At 44.6% G+C, this 23,395-nt stretch overlaps 1 protein-coding gene across 1 annotated transcript in view; it reads left to right on the forward strand.

Moving 5' to 3' along the window:
• Positions 1 to 23,395, forward strand: part of SH3BP1 (SH3 domain binding protein 1) — a 128,758-nt gene that overhangs the window by 83,639 nt on the left and 21,724 nt on the right. Inside the window, exons 6-13 of the mRNA XM_068252858.1 lie at positions 964 to 1,040; positions 3,929 to 4,052; positions 7,767 to 7,835; positions 9,447 to 9,537; positions 11,099 to 11,238; positions 20,309 to 20,420; positions 21,771 to 21,852; positions 21,937 to 22,017. Of these exons, the coding sequence (XP_068108959.1) occupies positions 964 to 1,040; positions 3,929 to 4,052; positions 7,767 to 7,835; positions 9,447 to 9,537; positions 11,099 to 11,238; positions 20,309 to 20,420; positions 21,771 to 21,852; positions 21,937 to 22,017 (776 nt within the window). The remainder of the gene's footprint in view (positions 1 to 963; positions 1,041 to 3,928; positions 4,053 to 7,766; positions 7,836 to 9,446; positions 9,538 to 11,098; positions 11,239 to 20,308; positions 20,421 to 21,770; positions 21,853 to 21,936; positions 22,018 to 23,395) is intronic.

Genomic DNA, 23,395 nt, shown 5'->3' on the forward strand with positions numbered 1-23,395 from the left:
TTTCAGAAAGTAAATCAGGGAGAGGAAAGATTTTACAATGGGCAAACACAGACTAAAGAAATTTCATTAATTATCTTATTTTGGTTAAAGTTTTTCTTTTACATTCTAACCTCCTGTCCATACAGTATGTAAGATGATTCCTTGTCCATATATCTTATGGAGTATAGCTTTAATACTGGCCCTAGTGACACCCTTTCTGCTATTTACCAACCTAGTGTCTGAACGTCATAAGTAATATGGTATGCACTACTTGCCAACCTAACCTCCTACCTGCAGGGGCGTAGCAATAGGGGTTGCAGAGGTTGCGACCGCATCGGGGTTCTTGGGCCAGAGGGGCCCCAAAGGGCCCTCCCTCAACTGCAGTATTAGCTCTTTATTGGTCCTGTGCTGGTAATAATCACTTCTGTAGATACTTTGAATAGTGGTAATTGTTAACAAACTGTTCCCCATCCACTTCTTGCACCTCTGACACTGTAGTTGCCATTAGCAGGTCTTGATGCGCCGTATCAATTGCTATGTATAGAGTGCTTGGGGGACCCAATGTAAAACTTGCATCGGGGCCCACAACTCCTTCGCAACGCCACTGCCTACCTGTCTATATCATGATTCCTCCCGCATATACACTACTAGGGTAAGTGTTTTTCCTATAGCCATTTCTAGTAGTGGTTACCTTTCTGGCTGTTTACCAACTTTACCTTCTGCTCAATTGTTGCATGATTCTTCACCCATTACTTTTCCATAGACTTCTTCTTTAACACTAATGAAGACCTTACCGTTACTCACCTAGTTAAGTTTCTCCTAATTTTTTTTTTTTTTTAGCTATTACTTGCCCCTTTGGACTTACTTTAGACTTCCATGATTTCATCAGCAACATACCTGAATACACTTTATGTTGTTACCTTAATCCTTTTATTATTTGTCTTCAACTAACTGAAGTCCACGTTTATATCTCTACTTCCGCAGGATGAACTACCCACAATTCTGAAGCACAGGAAGCATCTGCAGAAGCTACTTACAGATTGGAACAGCGCAAAGACTCGGTGAGTATTTACAAACTATGTACAGTAGCAATAAAAAGTATGTAAACCCTTTGGGAATATGGATTTCTGCACAAATTGGTCATAAAATAGGATATCATCATCATCTAAGTCACAACAGTAGACAATCACAGTCTGCTATAACTAATACCACACAAGTAATTAAATGTTTCCATGTTTTTATTGAACACACCATGTAATCATTCACAGTGAAGATAGAAAAGGTATGTTTTTCCCTAAACTAATGACATCTCCAAGAGCTGGGGGGAGGTAGCTTACCTTAATAACGACTGTCACATATGTCAATAAAATTTACTAGCACAGGCAACGCCTTTCGTGAATCTGAGCCCACTTCCTCAGGCCAAAGGAGTTCACAGCCAGAATATTGAGCGCCTCTGAAAACACAACTTGTTGCATAAGGCCCCATTCACACTTGCGCTTTGGCAAGTAAACGGACCGGATCCTGATCGGATCCTGATCGGATCCTGACCTGATCCTGATCAGAACCGTACGGTTCCGATCCGGATCCGGCCCGTTTGTATCAGGCATGCATCATGCTGCCATCCGGATCCGTGGGCAAAAAATAGCGAAATTTAAAAAAAAAATGTTGGGGTCAGCAGAAGGTGCACCTGGTGCACCTGTAGAATCAGGTTCCTCCGCTGTAGGCCTCATCTCCACCTCCGACATTCTGCCAAACAGCTCCAGCACGTCTGTCACTGCTGCTCCACTCCAGACATGCTTGGCCCATGTGTCCCCATCCGAAATGGCCGCTTGGATACGCATAGGAAGTGGGGTAGAACGTCAGGTTTTTGTAGGCAGTGTGTTCTGTGCCTTCCGCTCCCCATTGGTTTCTGTGTTCCTGATGGTGCTGTCAGGCTCAGGTCCGGCTCCGGTCCGGGTGCGTGGGCCGGAGATCCGGACCCAAAAAATAGCGCATGTTGGAAAAGAGTCCGGATCCGATCCGGCTCCGTACTGTACGGAACGGACACGTGTGAACGTCCGCATAGCCTTTACATTGCTATGCGGAACGTACGTTCCGTTTGTACAGTATGCGGTCCGGATCAGATCCGGAAAATCCGGATAGCGAACGCTAATGTGAACCGGGCCTTATTTCTCAAAAACGCATGTAAAAACAAATCTCAATGGAGATGCAGAGGACTGCGTTTTTTTTTTTTTTTTAATATGATACTGTTTTTTACTCCATTGATTATGAGAAAATATTGAAAAACACGTTAACACGAATGCACCAACAACGCATGATATATATATTGAAAAAATGCATACAAAAATGCATTGGAGAATTAAAATCTTGCCTTGCCCAATTATGTGCATATCTATTTGTACATCAGTTTACGTAAACATGTTGTTATTGCACTACTTTTATAGCACTCAAATTATACATTTTGCGGTATATGTTTACAGAATTAGGTTTACACTCACATATTTATTCAACTCAATGCTTTAAAAAAAACATTTTGAAGTTTATGCCACTAGGATCATATGTTAATGTTTACATATGATAATACGAGTGTAAAAGCAGGTGGTACAGCATAACGCTGGTACGCTATTGTTTGTGTATTGTGTACGGAAAAACATATGGCTATAGGCAGATACTGATCTACTGGAGAACAACAGAACATGATGACATATGTAAACACAGCTGTGATGAAGTAATTGCTCCAGCACTGGCTAATGCACATTGGCAATTAGGATATGTTTCCTATGACTGCGTGATTCCATGTTTACATTCAAAACAAACCTGCAGTGAAAATATACTGATGAGAAAACAATTGTATCTATAGTCCTAATCATAAATAGCACTTTCCTGAAATTCCACAGTCTAAAGCTGGCCATACAGTTAATGGAAACCTGTAAGGTCTTAAAAAAAAAGTTTAACTTACCTGGGGCTTCTACCGGCCCCCTGCAGATGTCCTTTGCCGGGACAAAACGACAAAACGATTCTCCAGTCCCCTGGCGCGGCTCACTTTTGCTATCCCCTACTTGCAAGTCGATGGCTACTGTGCCCGTGCCTCGTTCGAGAGCATCCTGCGCTGTCCTCCCTAGTGTATAACTGTGTATGTAACGTGTGCATTTATACATTACCTGTCCTTTGTCATGATGTCTGTCCATTTTCCGAATCCCCGCTCCTCCATAGTCGCATACAAGCATGTATGGGGCTAACGGAAGACAGACAGACACAGCGACGCGGGGCAGCTAATGTATAAATGCACATGTTACATACACATTTATACACAGGGGCAAAAAAAAAAACCGCCAGGGATTTCGTCCCCCAATGAAATCGGCTCTTGACCAAGATAGATACAGGTTGCAGAGAGTAGACGACAAAGCGGTGAGAGCAACGGGTCCACACAGCGAGAGTGATTGAAATCTACGCCCTGGCAGGAATAACAGGACACAAATGGCGTAGATTTTAATTACTTCCGTCATTACCGAAGCAATTAATAATTGTATTATACAGTATATATGTGCGCGTGTATATATTGTACAGACACAGAGTGACCCACAACACTGTGGCATATGGTATATGTGATCAGAGGTGGGACAAGGTCCTCCAGCACCCAAGGCTGAGACACCAAAGTGCGCCCCTCCATCCCTCCACCCCAGCCGTCACACACTGATTGCTATTAGACTAAGAGGCGCCACAGGGCCCACAACCTCCCCAACACCTTAATATCTAGTTATCTGGCTTGCAGTCACTGCTATGTATCCCCTTTTCTTATTTCTTTCTGTTTCAAATACAATTAGGAATGACAGCTCAATGAATTGTGCGCTCCCTCTTACACTGCGCTCTGAGGCTGGAGCCTCTCCAGCCTATGCCTCGGCCCGGCCCTGTATGTGATAATACAGCTTCCTTTGATTCTCTTTGGCAGGCTGTCCCAGACACAGAAGAATATGTCGGCTGGGCAGGGCGGCGGCAGCACCGGAGCTCCGGCTAAACTAGAAAGCCTAAAAGAGGAGGAGGAAGAACTGCGGAGAAAAGTAGAACAAAGCAAGGTATGTTATGTGACTACTGTACTACAAACAAGGCCAGATTTAAACTTTTTCTGCCCCTTGGCCATGTATGAAGGGGTTTCCTTCCATGTTACACAGCGCCCCTCCCATTCAATGTGTAGCCCCCTCTTCCATGTGTATCGTTCATGTACAGCAGCCCCTCTCTTTCATGTACAACTCCATTGGGCATCAGCTTCCCTTTTTTATGTGTTGCTCCCAATTTTCAGCCTTCTGTTTTATATGTAGGCACCCAGGTTCCCTCTTGGCCTGCAGCCGCCCAAGCCCTGGACCCTTGTGGCCTTTCTAGATATCTGGTCCTGACTACACAGAATGCATGGCGCGCATAGCAAGCAGGAGACGAGTATCTACACCCCTGGGACTTTAGAGGAAGTATCAGGGTGGCGTAGATATCCTGCCGCTCGTGCAGATAGTGGTTAATGATAAAATCTTCATTGCACAATCTTACCTCTTCTATGTAATATAAAGGAGGGACTATCTAAATCATCAATTAAGAGTATATTCACTCAGTTTACCCTTTTGCTACACAGATTTGGTAAGATTGTACAATCAAGATTGTATCAGCAGGCATAGATGCCTGAAGACCTCTCAGCAATCTTTTTAGACCCAAGTTACACTTACACTCAGGCCCGGTCCGCCCATGATGCCAAGTGAGGCAACTTCGTCAGGCGGCAGAAGTCCGGGGACAACACAGGGCAGAAACAGGAAGTGAAGAGATTACCTGGCCAACCTGGGGGCAACTGTACCTGGCTAACCTATACTGGGGGAAACTGTATAACTGTACCTAGCTACCAACACTGGGGGTACCTATAACTGGCTAACTACCTATACTGAGGGTGTTTTTTTGGGGGGGGTTCACCGCAGCTATAACATGCGATGCATATTGTCGCGTGTGATCATTCCAATTCGGGGGGTCTAGAACCGGCCCTGCTTACATTGTTACGTAGCGTCGCACAAAAATGCCACATCTCATCGCAGAAGCAGCATCATAGCTCATTGATTGCGTTGCGGCTGATCCTTCGTGACAAAGCAGCAGTATCTGTGCGTTGTGTGCATTTAACCTGGAAGTGAGGCATACTTTCATGGTAAATTATGCTTCACTGTATGGTCGCACTTTCGGACTGCTGCAGTGTGATTTCAGAACAATCACACAACGAAATTAACTGTGTCAAGTGTGAAAGGGACCTTAGTGTCCCCAATACTTTACAGTACTACCTATAATATGCAATGGTCAGCAAATATTTTTATAATTATTACTTTTTTCACTAAACATAGGGGGATATTTGTATATTAGTTTGCCTGCTCTGCCCCATTGTAATGTTTTTTCCAGTTGCAAGTATTTGGGTCTAATTTTCATATTTTTTACTCAATTTAGAACAATAAACACATCATGAATCCTGTAAGAAGCAGTTCACAATACTGCCAGTAGATGGCAGAGTAGCCTCATAAAAGGAAGAACAGTAACCAGAGACTGGTAAAAAAAAAGAATCTTGCCTTCTAAGGCTAGTTACACACCAAGACGTTGTGTTTAGGGGACGTTATAGGGCACATAACGTGCCCCTAACGCAACGCCTGGTGCTCTCTGGTGTGGACGTCGGAGTGAGCCGCGTTGTGCAGCTCACTCTGGCGTCCGTGATGCCGTGATGCGTACTCTTGGACGCATGCGGCATCACGTGGTCCCGCCCGGCCAATCGCCGCACAGAGCGGCCGCTCCAGGAAGTAAACACTGCATGTCACTGAGTGCAGTGAATATTAATTAGCCATGTGCCCGGCCGCTCTCCCCAACATGACTGAGCATGTGCAAACAGTCTAACGCGGCTTAGCCGCGTAGAACGCACAGCATGCAGCACTTTGCTGCGTTACAATGTAACGCAACGCGGGCAGTGTGAACAGCCCACTTGTGTTACATTGCTGTGCGTTGGGGGAGCGTTACAGGCTGCACTAACGTGCGCCTGTAACGTCCCTGTGTGCAAGAAGCCTTAAAGTGAAATTGAAAGAAAAAAAAAAAGCATGATATGATGAACTGTATGTGTAGTACGGATAAGTAACAGAACATTAGTAGCAAAGAAAACAGTCTCATATTTTTATTTTCAGTTATATAGCTTTATTTATAGCATTGCATCATTCTCTAATATTTGCAGTTTATAAACTGCACTCTGCATTTTAACTATGAAACAGAGCAGAGCTAATGACCCTTTGAACTTCTCCGCAGTAAGATCTTATCTGAAGTTGTCTTTCACTGTTTCTCTGATGTATAATACTTCAGAAAATAGCACTGTAGCTGTCTAAATTAGTTGGAGAGCTCAGAGAAGCCCTTTTGCATAGGTAACACGTGACGTTTCTTAAATTTTCCTGTACTGAAAACAATATTAGACTCATATCTTTGCTATTATTGTTCTATTTCTTAGCTGTACAACACATACCATTCATTATATCATAAGTTTATTTTCACTACAGATTCTTTAAAGTGAATCTGTAAGAAAAAAAGTCCCCTGGAGTGTACTTACCGCAGGAGGGGGAAGCCTCGGGACTCTAATAACTGAGGCTTCTCCCATCCTCTTGAGCCTCAGGGATCCAGCGCCAGATTCCCAGAAAATCCTCCGACAAGCGGCAACAAGCTGTGCACAGGCGCAGTAGTGCGCGGCAATATTTACATATTTAATATGTGCTCTTGTGCAGGCGCAGTATCAGCCTTCCAATCGGCTCAGGTAGAATTTATAGCTGAGCCCGACTGGGTCTGCTCTACTGTACAGATGCAAGTGTCCTGCGCAGTAAAGCAGGACTGATCGGGGCTCGCCTATTTCTGCCTGAGCCTGATCGGAAAGCTGATACTGCGGCTGCGCAAGAGCGCAGATGGTTAATATTGCTGCACGTGGTGTTCAGGGGCTGCCAGCGCTGGATTCCGGGTGAAGAGGACTGGAAAGCCTCATTAGGATCCAATGGCTTCCCTTTCTCGAGGTAAGTACCCCCCAGGGGCAGTTTTTTTTTTTTTTTTATTACAGATTTCCTTTAACATGCTGACACATCATTGCATTCTGGAGGTGTGGTTAGTTTTCAGAGACAACAAAGGGATAATTTGCATATTCAACAGTGATGCATTGTGGACCACCTCAAATGCTCACTCCAACCTGAATAATCGCAAATGCTGTACCTTCTGTGTCCCAGAGCCTTCATCAGTGCATGGTATGGATTATTTTTTATCAAGTGGGGTTTTTGGTCCATTTTAGCTCCTCCTTGCACACGTTCTGGTTCACCATGAGCTTGTTGGGCAATCTGGAAGTGTTTCAAGTCCTACCCCATAGAGCTAAATGTATCCATGCCATGCATTGATGAGGATCAACTTGTCCGAAACAGTCTGCATGCATGTTGCATTATTGTGGCTCTATACAATTAACAAGCTGACACATAATAGTATTCCAGCGGTTTTGGAGGTGTGTTTCGCGATCAGGGACAACAAATGCATTTGCATATTCGGTGATGTACTGTGGGAGACCTCATGTACTCACTCCAACCTGCATAATCACAAACACCTTCTGTTTTAAAAATTCTGTTTTTAGTATTTTTAAGTAAGAGAGCCTTTTGGTCCTTTTTAGCCCCTTACACACTCCTGGGAGTTCTGGTTCACCATGAGCTTTCTCTTTAAAACCAGAGACTGGGGCAGTGAAAACACTCACAGTAATATCTTTCCCTCTAACACAGGATGATTATTTATCTGACTTGTATCACTTTGGGACAAAAGAAAATGAATGTAAGAACTACTTTATCCAGGTGAGCTGCAAATTTTACTAGTACAATTACTACTACTACTGCTGCTGCTTCTACTGTTATTACTACAACACTACTACTACTACTACTATTACTTCTATTACTACTGTTATTATTACCACTACTACTACAGTACTAATACTACTACTACTACTTCTATTACTATTACTACTGTTATTACTATTACCACTACTACTACTACTACTAATACTTCTATTACTATTACTACTTTTAGTACTATTACTACTACTGCTACTACTACTACTACTACTACTACTACTACTACGATTACTTCTATTACTATTACTACTGTTATTACTATTACTACTACTACTACTACTACTACTACTACTACTACTACTACTACGATTACTTCTATTACTATTACTACTGTTATTACTATTACTACTACTACTACTACTACTACTACTACTAATACTTTTATTACTATTACTACTGTTAGTACTATTACTACTGCTGCTACTACTACTACTACTACTACTACTACTACTACTACGATTACTTCTATTACTATTAGTACTGTTATTACAATTACTACTACTATTACTACTACGATTACTTCTATTACTATTACTACTGTTATTACTATTACTACTACTACTACTATTACTCCTATTACTATTGCTATTACATTATTATTATTATTTTATTATTATTATTTATTAGATTTATATAGCGCCAACATATTACGCAGCACTGTACAATAAATAGGATTACAGACAATGATAACAGGGGTGACAGAACAATACAGGTAACAGACCATAGGTACAACAATACAGGTAATAGCAATAAGATACACAACACAATGCAGATAATAGTACAATGCCAGATCATAAACTGGAATGGTAGTGGTAAAAAATTACCAGTTCCAAATTCTGGGTACAGTGCACACAGTCAAGTACGATACACAAGGGGAGAGGGCCCTGCCAACGGCTTACAATCTAGAGGGAGGGGTTGGTGACACAAAAGGAGGGGGTGCATCAAGAAGTTATGGGCAGAAAGGATTAGGGTAGGCCTCCTTGAAGAAGTGAGTTTTGAGTGCTTTTTTGAAGGTGTTAAAGGTGGGAGTGAGCCTGATGGGCAGTGGGAGAGAGTTCCACAGGATAGGGGCAGCTCTAGTGAGGTCCTGCAGTCTGGCATGGGAGTGCGAGATGCGTGGGGTGGTTAAGAGGAGGTCATTGGAGGAGCGAAGTGGGCGGCCAGGTGTATATCTGCTGACCAGGTCAGAGATGTAGGTTGGGCAGGACTTGTGTATGGATTTGTATGCCAAACATAGGATCTTGAAGCTGATTCTGAAGTGAATTGGAAGCCAATGAAGGGATTTGCGTAGGGGAGTCGTGGAGACAGAGCGGTGGGAGGAGTAGATGAGTCTGGCTGCTGCGTTCATGATGGAGTAATATATCTATTACTACTAGTTCTACTACTATTATTACAGGTACTACTATTACTACTACTACTACTACTATTACTATTATTACTATTACTATTGCTCTTACTACTATTGCTATTACTTCTATTACTACTAGTTCTACTACTATTACTACTGTTTTTGTTTTCCTGTAATTAACCACGTTTATCTGTGTTTCTCTGCAGCTTCTGGAACTTCAGGCGGATTTCCACAGGAAATCACTGGCACAACTGACCGAGGCATTAGGGGAACTGAGCGACACTCTGAAAGAGAGCGGTCAGTACTCACACCTCCTCCTGAGCTTTCTCACTATTTAGTGTAGGGTGTCCAGTAGAAAAAATACACTCCAGGAACAGGGAAAAAAGAAGAAACAGAGAACATCAGGAGCACCAATATAGTGTAGTATTGTAAGACAATGGGATGTAGTTTTAATGGATACATGAGGCAAATCAAAGAAAATCAGATTTACTTGCCGGGGGCTTCCTCCAGCCCCTAGAAGCCTATATGTCCCCCGCCGCCGCAGAGGTGAATCTAGGGAAAACAGCGCCTAAGGCAAACACCGGAATCCACCACCAGGGAAGGGGATGCACCCTCCAAATAATTAGTCTCGGTTATATTGGTTGTGTCCAAGTTGAGGTGAAGCATGGCCTGTAGAAATGGAGTATCACAATAGCTCAGCCTATACATATTCACCACATAACAGGCAGCTTGTCCCCCCATAAGATGTAACCAGGCAGCAGAATGTCCCCCAGATAAAAACTAGAATCTGTATGGCGAACACCAGGGATGGTACGTAGTAGTGCCCCCCAAGAAGTGGCGCCCATGGCATATGCCATACTAACAACCCTGCAGATACGCCTCTGCGCGTCCGTGCCCTTGTGCAGAAGCTGCTTAACCGGCTAGGTCAGCGGCTACTAAGGAGTAGACCCCAGGACACTGGCAGAAAGCAGAGCTGTGGTGAGGGACACATAGGCTTCTAGGGGCTGAAGGAAGCCCCAGGTCAGTAAATCTGATTTTCTTTGATTTGACTCATGTATCATTTAAGTACATTTCTACGTACAAAGTTGGGTTGCTAATAGGCAACCATATTTTCCTTACCAAAGACCTCTGATGAAGTTCTGCATATCATAATCCGTAAAGGCAGCCCTTTATAAAGCAGCTGATTTGACGGTCGGTGACGAGAGCCCTGTGTAAAGTAAGTCACTTTATTGGGATGTGGCATCTAATCCACCATTGCTACCATGAGCGTTACATGAGATGCATCTATTGGGCTGGCACTTATAATCCACAGGGAAGTGGGCTCTTTGGGCTGTGGTATATACTCTGCAATGAAGGGGAGCTCTGTATAAAGTGCCTCTATTGCTCTAGGGCCAGAGCTACCATATAGGCAAAAGGGGCAATTGGGCCTCCAAGCACTGCCGGGCCCCTCAGGTCTTCCCCTGACTTGTGCTCCCTGGGGCAAACATTTGTCAACTTAACAACTCACCTTTCCCAGCGTGCCACTCAGTACATGCTTTCCGCTTCATTCACATTGGCTGCTTCTTCCCCATGACCTATTGCATTACCCAATAACAACCACAAGGTTAATGAGAAGATGAGAGCACATGGACTGGTGAGTGGCTATGCTGACACCTGGGGCCGCAGGGAGCACAGTAACATTGAGGTGGGAGATTGGGAGGGGGGGCGGCTCGGGGGCCTTGTGGGGTGAATATGCTGCTGGGCATGGCACGCAAGGTTAATTTTTCCCAGGGCCCCATTGGGGCTTGACCAGGCCCTGTATTGCTCTGTGGCAAGTAATCAGTGAGAATGATTCTTCTTTTTCCTGTTTATTTTACAGTGACGTCGCCATCCCCGCTGTCGCCCGCCGAGGTGTATGGAGTGCCGCTGGCAGTGCACCTGAACAAGTTTGGCTGTGATATTGCTGTGCCCATATCAGCCTGTGTAAAGATGCTGCTGGCACATGGTATGCGGGAGGAGGTGAGTGTCACTTTAGGTTAATGGGCTAGGTAGGGATTAACACTTCACTGCAGGAAAAAACACTTTTTTCTCCTTTCAAACATTTTCTTAATTTTACTGAATTACTGCTGCTATTTGCAATAGCAGCAATTTTTCACTTTAAAATGGGTGCACGGGTGCATATGTGCATTAGGATTAGCAGGGGCGTGCGAGTGGAAGTGCGGGAGCGTATGCGTGGGAGTGTGCAGCAACAGTGGCAACTTTCATTCCCGGTTATTAAATGAACCGTTGGCACCTATAGGGCTTGATTCACTAAACCGTAATATGACAAATAGCACACCTTATCAAAGTAATCACACCTTATCAAAGTTAGCACGCCTTATCAGAGTAGCATAGCGAGCGCTATGAACTTATGCCTGCTAATTGGCAATGGCACTCGTCCTGCCCTGAGCCCCTGTGGGTTAGTAGCGCTCTCTATGCTACTCTGATAAGGCGTGTTAACTTTGATAAGGTGTGCTATTTGTCATATCACGGTTTAGTGAATCAACCCCCTAGGATATAACAAATATAATGGCTCTATTACATTATATTCTATGCTTTCTGGATAGATCGGTTTGGCACTTGAACTCTGATTCACAATGACTGATTAAAGGTGGCCATACATCAGGCGATTTGATTATTATAATCGAAACGGATGAAAACGGTGCCGCCAAGTGCATGACCAATCGACAATGTGACCAATATTGGGCTGAAATTGGTTGCATGAATTGGTCGGACATGCTGAAAGAAGTAGGGCCGACTGGCTTGATTGGGTGCACAGCAGTAACGGTCAAGCAACGAACGTGATGAAACCCCCGGCACTGTGTCCTCAGTGTCTAATTGTACATGTGTTCATGTGTGCGTTTATACATTATCTGTCCTGTGTCGCGGTGCCCGTCCGTTGTCTGAATCCGCCACTCTTCCATAGGACGGGCACGGTGACACAGGACTGGTAGTGTATTAACGCACACATGCATACAGCACACACGTACATTTAGACACTAGGGCAGCGGCGAGGCAGCGGATGTGGCGGACTCAGCCGATTCCCAAGAGATTTCATGCTGCAATCAATTGGGAGTTAGTGTGCAATGTATGGGCAGCTGACAGATCACTCTCCAATCAGATTCGATCAGAGAGAGATTTTTCTCTTGGTCGAATCTGCCCATTATCGCTAGATGTATGGCTACCTTTACTGAGTTACTACCGTACTAGAAAAACACGCAGTACAGTATGAGTACAAGGTAATTCTTAAGGCCCATACACACGTCGGATTTTAGCGAACGACCCGTCGTTTGAACGTTCCGTAGTTCGGACGTTTCCGCGTCAAATCCGACGTGTGTACAGACTATCGTTCGGGTGATAAGACTGGTTACCAACGATCCGCCGGGCGGATCGCTGGTAACCAGTCTTATCATCCGAACGATAGTCTGTACACACGTCGGATTTGACGCGGAAACGTCCGAACGACGGAACGTTCAAACGACGGGTCGTTCGCTAAAATCTGACGTGTGTATGGGCCTTTAGTCAGTCACTGGATGGGAGCATGAAGATTAGGCAAATTTAGTTCACTCAAATGCATAGCATGGGTGCACAGTAATGGAGGTGCATGATCAGGTAGGAGACAAAAGGAGGAGGACCCTGCCCACAGGCTTACAATCCAGAGGAAGAGGTAGGGACACGAAAGGTAGGGGACCAGCGGATTTAGAGCACTTGTGAGGGGTTGTAGGCCAGAGTGAAAAGGTGAGTTTCGAGGGCCTTCTTGAAGATGTTGAAGGAGGGGGCTGCCCTAAGGCAGGAAGTTCCATAGTGGTGGAGCAGCTGTATAGAAGTCCTGGAGGCGTGCATGAGACTGGGAGATGCGGGGGGGGGGGGGGGGAGGGGGACAGTCAGGCGAAGTTCATTGGAGGAACGGAGTGAGCAGCTTGGTGTGTATCTCTGAGTAAGATCGGAAATGTAGGTTGGACAGGTTTTGTGGACAGATTTGTAGGTCAGACACAGCATACTTGCAAAACATTTGGTGCATATGTTGTGACCCGTTTTGCTTGCAATACAAATAACATTATAGCTTGTTTGTAAAATAGAATAGCTAACAACTAAAGTAAGAAATAAAATGATGATGATAAGATTTGGTTCATTCTAACAGGAGTGTGGTATTCTATGCAATAGTAATATTTCTGCTTCTAAAAGCTTTTCCACCTCTTCTAATTCCAATTCTTTCCACTTCTTCTCTCTATCCTTTTTCCTCCTTGGACTTGTCTATACTCTCGGCACACCTCCTAACAGCTTTATCTTGGAAAGAAAACAAAATTTGTACACATTTTTCCTTTCTTTAGTAAAAGGTTTAGCTAGCCTGCCTTGGGCGGAAACAGGAATATTTTCCCTCTGCTATGGTTGAACAGTAGAAAGTTTACATTTAGACTATACACATGATTTGGATAAGTTATATTTATTTTTTTTATGCTGAGAAGTAGGGTTGCAACGGTATGAAATATGACGGTATGATAACCGTCTCAAAAAATATCAGGGTATTACACGGGGGGCGAAGGGGGACAACGGAGTAGTGAGGGAAGCCTCAAAAGTATTCTGAGGCTTCCCTCTCTTAAGGTAAGTATCAGATTTTGTCTAGAGCTTTGGCTCGGGTACACTTTAAAGTTAAAGCATGTTACTGTCAGAACCTGAACTGGCCAGCTATTGGTGCTCCCAGTATAGGCTAGCCGGGTAGGTGCCTCCAGTACTGGTAGCCAGCAGGGCCGGGCTGAGGCATAGGCTGGAGAGGCTCCAGCCTCAGGGCGCACAATTCATTCAGCTATCATTCCTAATTGTGTATGAAGCAGAAAGAAATAAGAAAAGGGGATACATAGCAGTGACTGCAAGCCAGATAACTAGATATTAAGGTGTTGGGGAGGTTGTGGGCCCTGTGGCCCTCTTAGTCTAATAGCAATCCGTGTGTGACAGGTGGGGTGGGAGGGATGGAGGGGCGCACTTTGGTGTCTCAGCCTTGGGTGCTGGAGGACCTTGTCCCTGCTCTGGTAGCCAGTATAGTTGCTCCCAGGATAGGGTATCAATGTAGGTGCCTCCAGTATAGGTAAAAAATATAGATGGGTATAGTTGCCCCCAGTATAGATATAGGTGCCTCCAGTGTAGGTAGCTAGCATAGTTCCCCCAGTATAGGTATATATACTGTAGGTAGCTAGTATAGTTCCCCCAGTATAGGTATAGGCGCCTCCAGTACAGCGGCAGGATAGAGTGGGCAGAACCTGCTCACCTTCCTTCTTCAGCCAGCCACACATGGCGTCTATCTTGTTCCTCCCAGGTGTCGTCACTTTAATAACAGCGCCACCTGTGATGACATGCAGATTTGTCATCACAGGGGGCACTGTTATCAACGCAACAACGCCTGGGAGGAAGTAGATTGTAGCCGTGTGTGGCCGAAGGAAAGGGAGTTTCTGCCCGCTCTCCCCCGCCGATGCGTCAGCTCTTCTCCCGTCGATGCGGCCATTCTCCCCCCGCCGGTGCGTTTCTCTTGCCCCACCCCCTAATACCGGTAAAACAGGATTGTGCATGGTATGATTACCATGCACAATCAAACCGCGGTATGCCGTCATACCGGTATACCACGGCAACCCTACTGAAAAGATAACCTAAGAGGAGATATGTAACACTGTGTACTGTATATTGACATATATGCACTCACTGAGCACACCTGCTTATTCATGCTGCTATTTAATAAGACAATAAAGATACAGAAGCAGGCATATTGGGAGCTCCATTTGATAAATTAAGCGCCATAGACCGTAATGGTATTTTCGGCTATAGTGGCATCAACTGAGTAATTTGAGTGCCGGGGTTTAGCTTTTATATAGTTGAACTCCAGCTATCTGTGGAGGCATTGGTGGGGGGATGCATCGATGACAGAGGGATTGTAAGCGGCATACACAGTGATGTAGCTGGATTTTTTGGGGCCCAATAGCAAAACTTTCATGGGCTCATCAGACGTAGGTGCTCTTGAGCAATGCCACCTGCCCCTACTCCATGGATAAAAGTTAGTTGAGTAATTTACATTTTCATGCAATCTACACTGCATATAGTCCATGGGCACTGAGACAAAGTCAGAGCCTGGGGGAACACAAGAATGCTAATAGTGAATGCATCAAGTACCACCTGAGCTCCCCCTACCCAAGGGCCCCATAGCAGCTGCTATGGCTTTTGCTACGCCCTGGTCACACAGGTAGGCTACCATCTAGCCAAACTCCGGATAGTGATGGGGCCAGTAAGCAGTACCCGAGACTCATTATTATTACCGTATTTATTGGATTTACATAGCATCAGCTGGACAATAAATAAGGATACATATTAATAGGGATGACAGACAACACTATACAGGTAAGCAGTAAGACACTCCATGCCAGATCATGCACTGGAGTAGCAGTCTTAACCACTTAAGGACCAGGGGATTTTGCAATGATCGGTGCTGCGTGGGCTCTAGAGCCCGCAGCACCGATCAGGAATGTGGCAGGGCGATCAGACTTCCCCCCTTTGTTCCCCACTAGGGGGATGTCCTGCCGGGGGGGCTGATCGCCGCCGGCTACTATTGATTTGCGGGAAAGGGGCTCCTCAAAGCCCCCCTCCGCATCGTTTTCCGGGCTACCTCTGCTCACCTCCCTCTCCCTTGCGCTCTGTCCTGCGCCTGATAGAATAGGCTTCTGCCTATCAGATGCCGGAGATCCCCGGCCAATCAGAGGCCGGGGATCGCCGATCTACGCAGCAGCGCCGTGTGATGTAAACAGCGGGGATTCCTTCCCTGCATGTTTACATTATGCGTGCAAGCCGCCATCGGCGGCTCGCACACTGTTCACGGAGGCAGTCTCCGTGAACTGGCATGGAAAGGCCGCTCGATCAAGCGGCCGTTTCCATGCAATACCACTAACGACCCGCCGACGCCTATGGGCGTTAGGCGGTTGTTAAGTGGTTAATAATACAAGATGTTTGTGATCAGTAGGACACACAAGGAGGGAGGGTCCTGCCAAAGACTTCCAATCTAAAGGGAGCGGATAGGAGGGGTCATTTATCATGTAACCGAACTCCAAATATTGGCAGCACAGGTTGGTAAGTGGCACAAGGAGTTCTCCATGTAACAGCCGAGGTGGCGGCAGGGGGAGTAATCGGGTGAGCTGAGGTTTGGCTATTGTGTAGCTAAACCCCACATCACCTGCCGAACGTTATTAATTCATATGTTAAAAATTACATACAATTGGTAAGGTGCTCCTATCGCATACAGTAAAAAATGGCGCGCAGTAAATAATAGCGCACCTTTCTGCCGATTATAAAACGCTATTTACCGTTTTAATATAAATACATTAAAACGGTAAATAGCGTTTTATAAAACAGCAGAACGGTGCGCCATTGAAAAATGCAGGGAGCTAGCAGAGGGGTCGGGCTGGCAGCGGAGGTCAGGCTAGAGAGACAGCGGGAAGTGGGCTGGCAGCGGGGTCGGGCTGGAGAGGCAGCGGGGTGGAGGGAGGATTACGCAGCATTGGTATACATTACCTTGTCCCGGCCGGCGATCGCTCCTTCACTTCATAGCTTGTAGGAGTCCTGCATCCAGCCAATCACCATGCGGAAACTGAAGCCGCATGGTGATTGGCTGGATGCAGGACTCCTGCAAGCTTTAGAAAAAACAGGAGTTAAATAATGTGAGGTGTAGCCTTATGTGCAGGTACCAGCACTGGTAAACAGTATATGCAAAACCAAAACATAGAACAAAAACCAGTATATGCTGCTCAAAAACTGCACTTTATTGTAGATATTTAAAAAGGCACACACATATAGAATCAAAGCATGTCAGGGGTTAACCTGTCATACAAATGATGTATTATTAAATTCAATACTATGTGCTGCAACTGTCAAGGACAGTAGGAGAGAGTCCCTATTGAATAGCAAATTTCTCAAATTATAGATCAGGTCACATCTAACTATGAAGGGCTGGTCACACACAGCTGATTAGAGGGAACCACAATTAAGGTGACAGATTGTGTAGGACCCAATCTGAGGTAGATAAATAGACCATCCGGAAAAACTTGCCTATAAAGGCTAAGGCAACCGGTGTTTTTAACCCTTGGCAACGCCAGTGTCATGCTCCCGTGAGGAGACCCAATTGGTGTTAGTAGAATTATGGTCATAACCACTCACAGAGGGCAAAAAAATGGCGCAACCAATATGGTCAATATGTGTGGCTACCTGTGTCACAACCATAAGAATTCAGTCCCTGTATTCAGTCTAATAGGTGGCGAAGTATTTGGGAACACCCTTAACCAGTGCACTGCGAGGAAACCAGAACATTACATGTAGATATGGTTATAACCACTCACAGAGTATAGAAAGGTGTGACCAATATGATCAAAAAATTGCTATTCATAGAATATAGGGAGACCGGGGACCGATAGCAACAGCCCTAGACCACTGGTTATACATAAAGCCAGAACCGCATAAGTAATTGTACAGGAAATATTCCAGTTGGAGCCATAAAGAGTTCATAGATCTGCAACAGCAAAAGGCAATTTTCAAAAAATAGCATTGAACATATGTCCATAAAGCCAAGGCCTGTCACAGTAGGGTTAATAGGACAACGCTGCTCCTTTTATAATGCCGGCAACCCGTTGCGTCATTGCATACAGAGCAAAGTTCTTAAGACGGTATAATTTCCATAAACAGTTTGCAGACTATTGAAATTGTAGCAGAATGATGCTGTCCGGAACAGAACACGTGTAAAGATCCCATTCAATGCAATATGTAGGGAAATCTGTGATAAACATCCATCACATTCCACATGGATACACCAGTATGCGGGACTGCCAACCAGATATGCGTAGATCTGCAACCATTGATGTCAAACATTGGTGGCTATGTGGCGCATTTATAGTAACTCAGCCAAACTGTTTTTCAGAGAACTGCTGATGAAATCACAGTCACAACAAGCCACCTAGAGTGTGGAGCAGTATAGTCAATGCCACATATGGGCGGCTGGAGGCACTCATATGGTAGTCATTATCCCATGCATACTGGCAAGTACACTTATCTGATCCGGTGATGATGCTTGATATCGCAAACTGCATAGTAGAAGCGGCTCGTAAAGGCTCCAAGCTGACGCCCAAACAGGGCTCTCACATGCGGTAATGGCTGCGGCCTGTGTCGGTCAAAACCACGGCTCCCACTAACGTATTGCGTAGCGTGACGTCTACGCGTTTCGCCCCGCCCACCGGAGCTTCATCAGGACGTGCTACATCATCACGTAAACTATCCCGGCCTCCTGCAAGCTATGAAGTGAAGGAGCGATCGCCGGCCGGGACAAGGTAATGTCTACCAATGCTGCGTAATCCTCCCTCCACCCCGCTGCCTCTCCAGCCCGACCCCCGCTGCCAGCCCGCTGCCTCTCCAGCCCGATCCCTGCTAAAAAAAATTAACATATAAAACGATAAATATCGTTTTAAGTTAATTACTGCAGCGCCATTCTGACACTATTGGCGCTGTGCGCCATTTTTGCCTGTCCCCGCTCCTATCATAGTTTTATAAAAGTAAAACTAAAATATAAATAATATGGCAAAATGGGAACTGAAAATGTTCCACTTAGACTGGAACTTATAAAACCTTTCTTCAAATGGAGGCTCATTAGCCTCAAGGGGCCATATTAACAAAATGTTGGTAAGATTGCCATGTGCAGGGCAGCACATGGCAATATTACAGTTACGTCTACCATGTAGAGTGCGTTGCTGAATCGGCACAACATGTGTTACCTAGGTAAGGCTTGCGTTGCTAGGGTAACACATCCAAGGCTACTTGTGTTGCTTGTGTTACCCTAGCAATGCAAGTGTTATCCTGGCAACACTGGTTGCGCTTATTGCACAAAACATGCTATGTATTCAACATAGCAGTAGGAGAACAGAGGCGCCAGCAGGATAAAAGCGGATAAAAACTTTAAAATTTGCTGGGAGGAAGTCTTTATGGAGGTAAGTCCACCACTTCCTCCCAGCAAATTTTAAAGTTTTTATCCGCTTTTATCCTGCTGGCGCCTCTGTTCTCCTACTGCTATACCGTGTCCACCCCTGGTGGAGGGGTGATCTACCCCCTTTCGCATCTACAAAGAGCGACTTCTTATCCCTGAGTGAGGACAGGTCTAATCTCCTCACCTGCCTATACAGTGGTTGCCTTTGTGGTAACCCATGTTTGTGAGTATAATTTTCTCACGATAACCTTTATTTCATTTATGCTTAACATACTACACTATATTGGGCTCTCGGTTTCTCTACACTTTATGTATTCGACATAACCGCCTTTGCTTGCCAATCTTACTGATATTTAGTAAATTTGATGAGAGTGTTCTTACAGACTGTCTTACATAAGGAGATGGACAAAACACATAAAACGTAACGTGGACAAAAGCAAAAAACTGGACCTTTTGACTGTCATTGTATCTGTGGCAGTGGATGTTTTCCACTATGCAGCAAAATACCCTCGATTCTACTGTAGTAGGTGTGCTCTCTTTAAAGGATACATGAGAGAAAAATAATAAATGCTGATCTACTTACCTGCGGCTTCCTCCAGCTCCTTGCAGTCTCTGTGTCCCTCGCCGCAGCTCCGCTGGCAGCCACTCTTCTGAGGTCCCCACCATAGCAGATGCTGACCTGGACAAGTTGGTGGCTTCTGCGCATACACAAGTATGTACACGTGCTACTTGGGGCCTCGCTCACGTGGCCAGGAGTGTTCTGTACATGTGTACTCGCGCATGTGCAGAAGCTGCCGACCTGGCCGGGTCAAAGGCTGCTACGTAGCGGACCCCAGATGAGTGGCTGACAGTGGAGCTGCGGCGAGGGACACAGACACTTCAAGGGGCTAGAGGAAGCTCCAGGTAATTAGGTCAGCATTTATTATTTTTCGCTCATGTATCCTTTAAAACAGTGTGTCTGTGATTGCTGTCATAGAGCTACAGTATACAGTATATTAGTGTTTTCCAGTGTTGCAGACCACATTGTAATTGGTCCTTATGTTTTTTTTTTAGGGTTTGTTTCGACTGGCTGCAGGTGCGTCAGTCCTGAAGAGGCTGAAAGCCAATCTAGGTAGCGGCAGCAGTGACCTGGCGGAATTCAAGTCTGAGCTGCATGCTGTGGCCGGTATGTGACCTCTACTTCTCACTCTTCAGTTTTTCATAGCTAAATGTAAGGTTGCCTTCTTCTGGTCTCAAGGAGGACACAGGACACATTTTCTTCATTAGGTTTACCTCAGGTTTTCTTTAAATACTACCTGCCTTTTGGATAAACTTTTTTCAGCAGGATTAACAGTAGCTATAAACCAGAAGGAATTTTCTGGTCTGTACGATCTTTGATACCTCATTATGAAAATTAGATGCTGCTTGTTCTGGTGAACTCCTTGACTGAACTTATGATACACACCTTCTGGATGACCCTTTTCTGCTGGACTGAAAGTATACGCTTGCCTCAGGCTATGACATCTAAAGAATTCTCTAGTCTGTACGATCTTTGATACCACATGATGGGAATTAGATTCTTGTTGTTGTTTTAGTACATTTCTTGGCTGGATTAATAACACACACCTCTTGGGAGCCACATAAATTCATTAACCTCATACCCTTTACATTATTTTTGTTTGGGTGTTACAAGTCATACGTAATCCCAGTTGGTCAATAAATACTGCCTCAAATGAATCCATATTATATTTGGGGTTTACAGCATTTTTGTTTTGTATTTCTTTTTCTGGGCACACCCTGTAACTTTTAATATTATAGATTTGGATTTATATATGTTGTTAGAGATATAAGCTGATATTTGTATTTTAAAAGTGTGATAAGGTGATTGCTTATATATGTTGTTGTTGTCTAAGTGCTTTCATGTCTGTATGGTCTTGGTATTGGTCTAGAGCTGTGCTATCCAACTTCACAGACATGGAATACATGGTGGAGGGCTGGCTGCAATAAATTAAGTCCCCCCCCCCCCTTCAACCCATAAAACACACATATTAGGAAGTGTTTTACCTCCCCCATAAAGCACACATATTCAGGAGTTTTTCTCCCCATAATAAAACACATAATTGGGTGGTAAAAAACAACAACATTATTATGCAGCATTTTCCCCCTAAACACATCATTAGGCAGTGCCCTATCCCCCTTGCCCCTCACCTCCCCAAAAACTGAAAACACACTAAGCAGCATTCCAGCATTCCACCCTCCCACAAAAAATACATAATTAGGCAGTGTTTTCCCACATAAAACACATATACACACATATTAATCAGCACCTCTCCCTCCAATAAACCAAATAATTAGCCAGTATTCCCCTTTAAAATGAGTATTGACATGTTTCGACCAAGGAAAACCTATTGTGTAGCTTAGGAAAGATCTTTCTGGCCTAAAATTGGCCAATTAGAATCTGGTGTGTGCCGACACCACTAACCTTCCCTTGAGTTACCTCAGGGAATGAACACCGTGTTTCTCTCTCTCACTCTAGGCGCTCTTAAATCTTATCTTCGAGAACTTCCAGAGCCACTCATGACATCTGAATTATTCGATGATTGGTTGAAAGCTGCCAGGTAAGAGTCACCACAAAACTCTGTGAGGGACACATTTCTGCCACCAGAGACATTATGTCACGGCATCACTGCTTTCTCTTTCAGCGTCAAAGATCCAGAGAAACGCCAGGAAAGTTACAGAGAGGTGTGTGCCAAACTGCCACCAGAAAACTACAACAACCTCAGGTATACAGTGCCCAGAAAATGGCCATAATGCAGCCATCTACAGCAATCATGAAGGGCACCCAAACAAGTGATTGCACCCTTAATGTACCATAATGCTAGGCAACTGGTAACCAAAGAGTTGATGCAGCAACTTGCACTAGTACTGCCGTCCACAGACAGTGCCTGGCAATATTAGCCTTCCTTCCAGCAGCAAGTTCTGCCAGTTATGCTATTAGTGCGATATCCCCAGCAATGCACACGAGGCCAGTACCATAGGTGACTCCCTGGTGCCTGTTTGTTGCATTGCGTCCAGTCCATATGTAATGGTGCCCCGCCATTATACATGGTTTAGCCCAGAAGCACAGTGCAATTTCGCATAGCAAAAAGGGCTGTGTAAATATGGCATCTGATATCCAGCACTGGAGTCTATTTGTGTCTCTAGAGCTAAACACGTAGCGAAGAAGCTTGGAGCAGCTATAGTAGCAATGTTTTAGTCTGTGCCCCTGCACAGGAAATTCAGAGATCCGTTGAGTGCCAGACCCTGAATTACTTCTCCTTCCGATTTGCATGGACTTGGACGGGCAATAGTATTTCGTGCAACCCCGAATTTGTGCAAAAGTTGGAAGGATCCGCACCATCTTAAAATCAATATTTATTTAATGCTCTTTAAAAATGACAAATCAGTTGAAAGGGTCCGCACCGTCTAAAATATAAGTATTTATTGAAGCTCTTTAAAACATCATAGGCAAAAGTAAAAAGTGTGCCGGGTCACCATTGACGCACGGTGTTTCGGATACACTCCTTCCTCAGAATGGTTCCAATGCACACGTGTGCATTGGAACCATTCTGAGGAAGGAGTGTATCCGAAACGCCGTGCGTCAATGGTGACCCGGCACACTTTTTACTTTTGCCTATGATGTTTTAAAGAGCTTCAATAAATACTTATATTTTAGACGGTGCGGACCCTTTCAACTGATATGCACTAATCCCTGTGACTCCAGGGGTGGTCACAGCACGTCGAATCCATTGGTGCGGATGTGATCCAATCTTTAAAAATGACAAAGACATGACATCAGTGTGTGCCGGGTCACCATTAATCATATTAGATCAAATATTTTACAAATACTTTTTATTCAAAGAGAATTTTTGTTTTAAGACAACTCATTCTTCAAACATTGCTATTCAGTGAAACAAAAGTCACTAATATTAAATAGAGCTTCGTTTTGAATGGGTCTCAGTTTAAATATACCTGTATCACATATCGCTATATACGGAGATCAATTTTCTTCAGGGATCTTGAGCCTTAGATCAAACTGATTCTATTATCTAGTTATTATAGAGGTATCAGCCAAATTAAGTTTTTTAAGAATAATAAAGAGTATTGTAACCATCAACACAA

This window comes from Hyperolius riggenbachi, chromosome 9 (genome assembly GCF_040937935.1).
Source record: "Hyperolius riggenbachi isolate aHypRig1 chromosome 9, aHypRig1.pri, whole genome shotgun sequence".
NCBI classification, from domain to species: Eukaryota; Metazoa; Chordata; class Amphibia; order Anura; family Hyperoliidae; genus Hyperolius; species Hyperolius riggenbachi.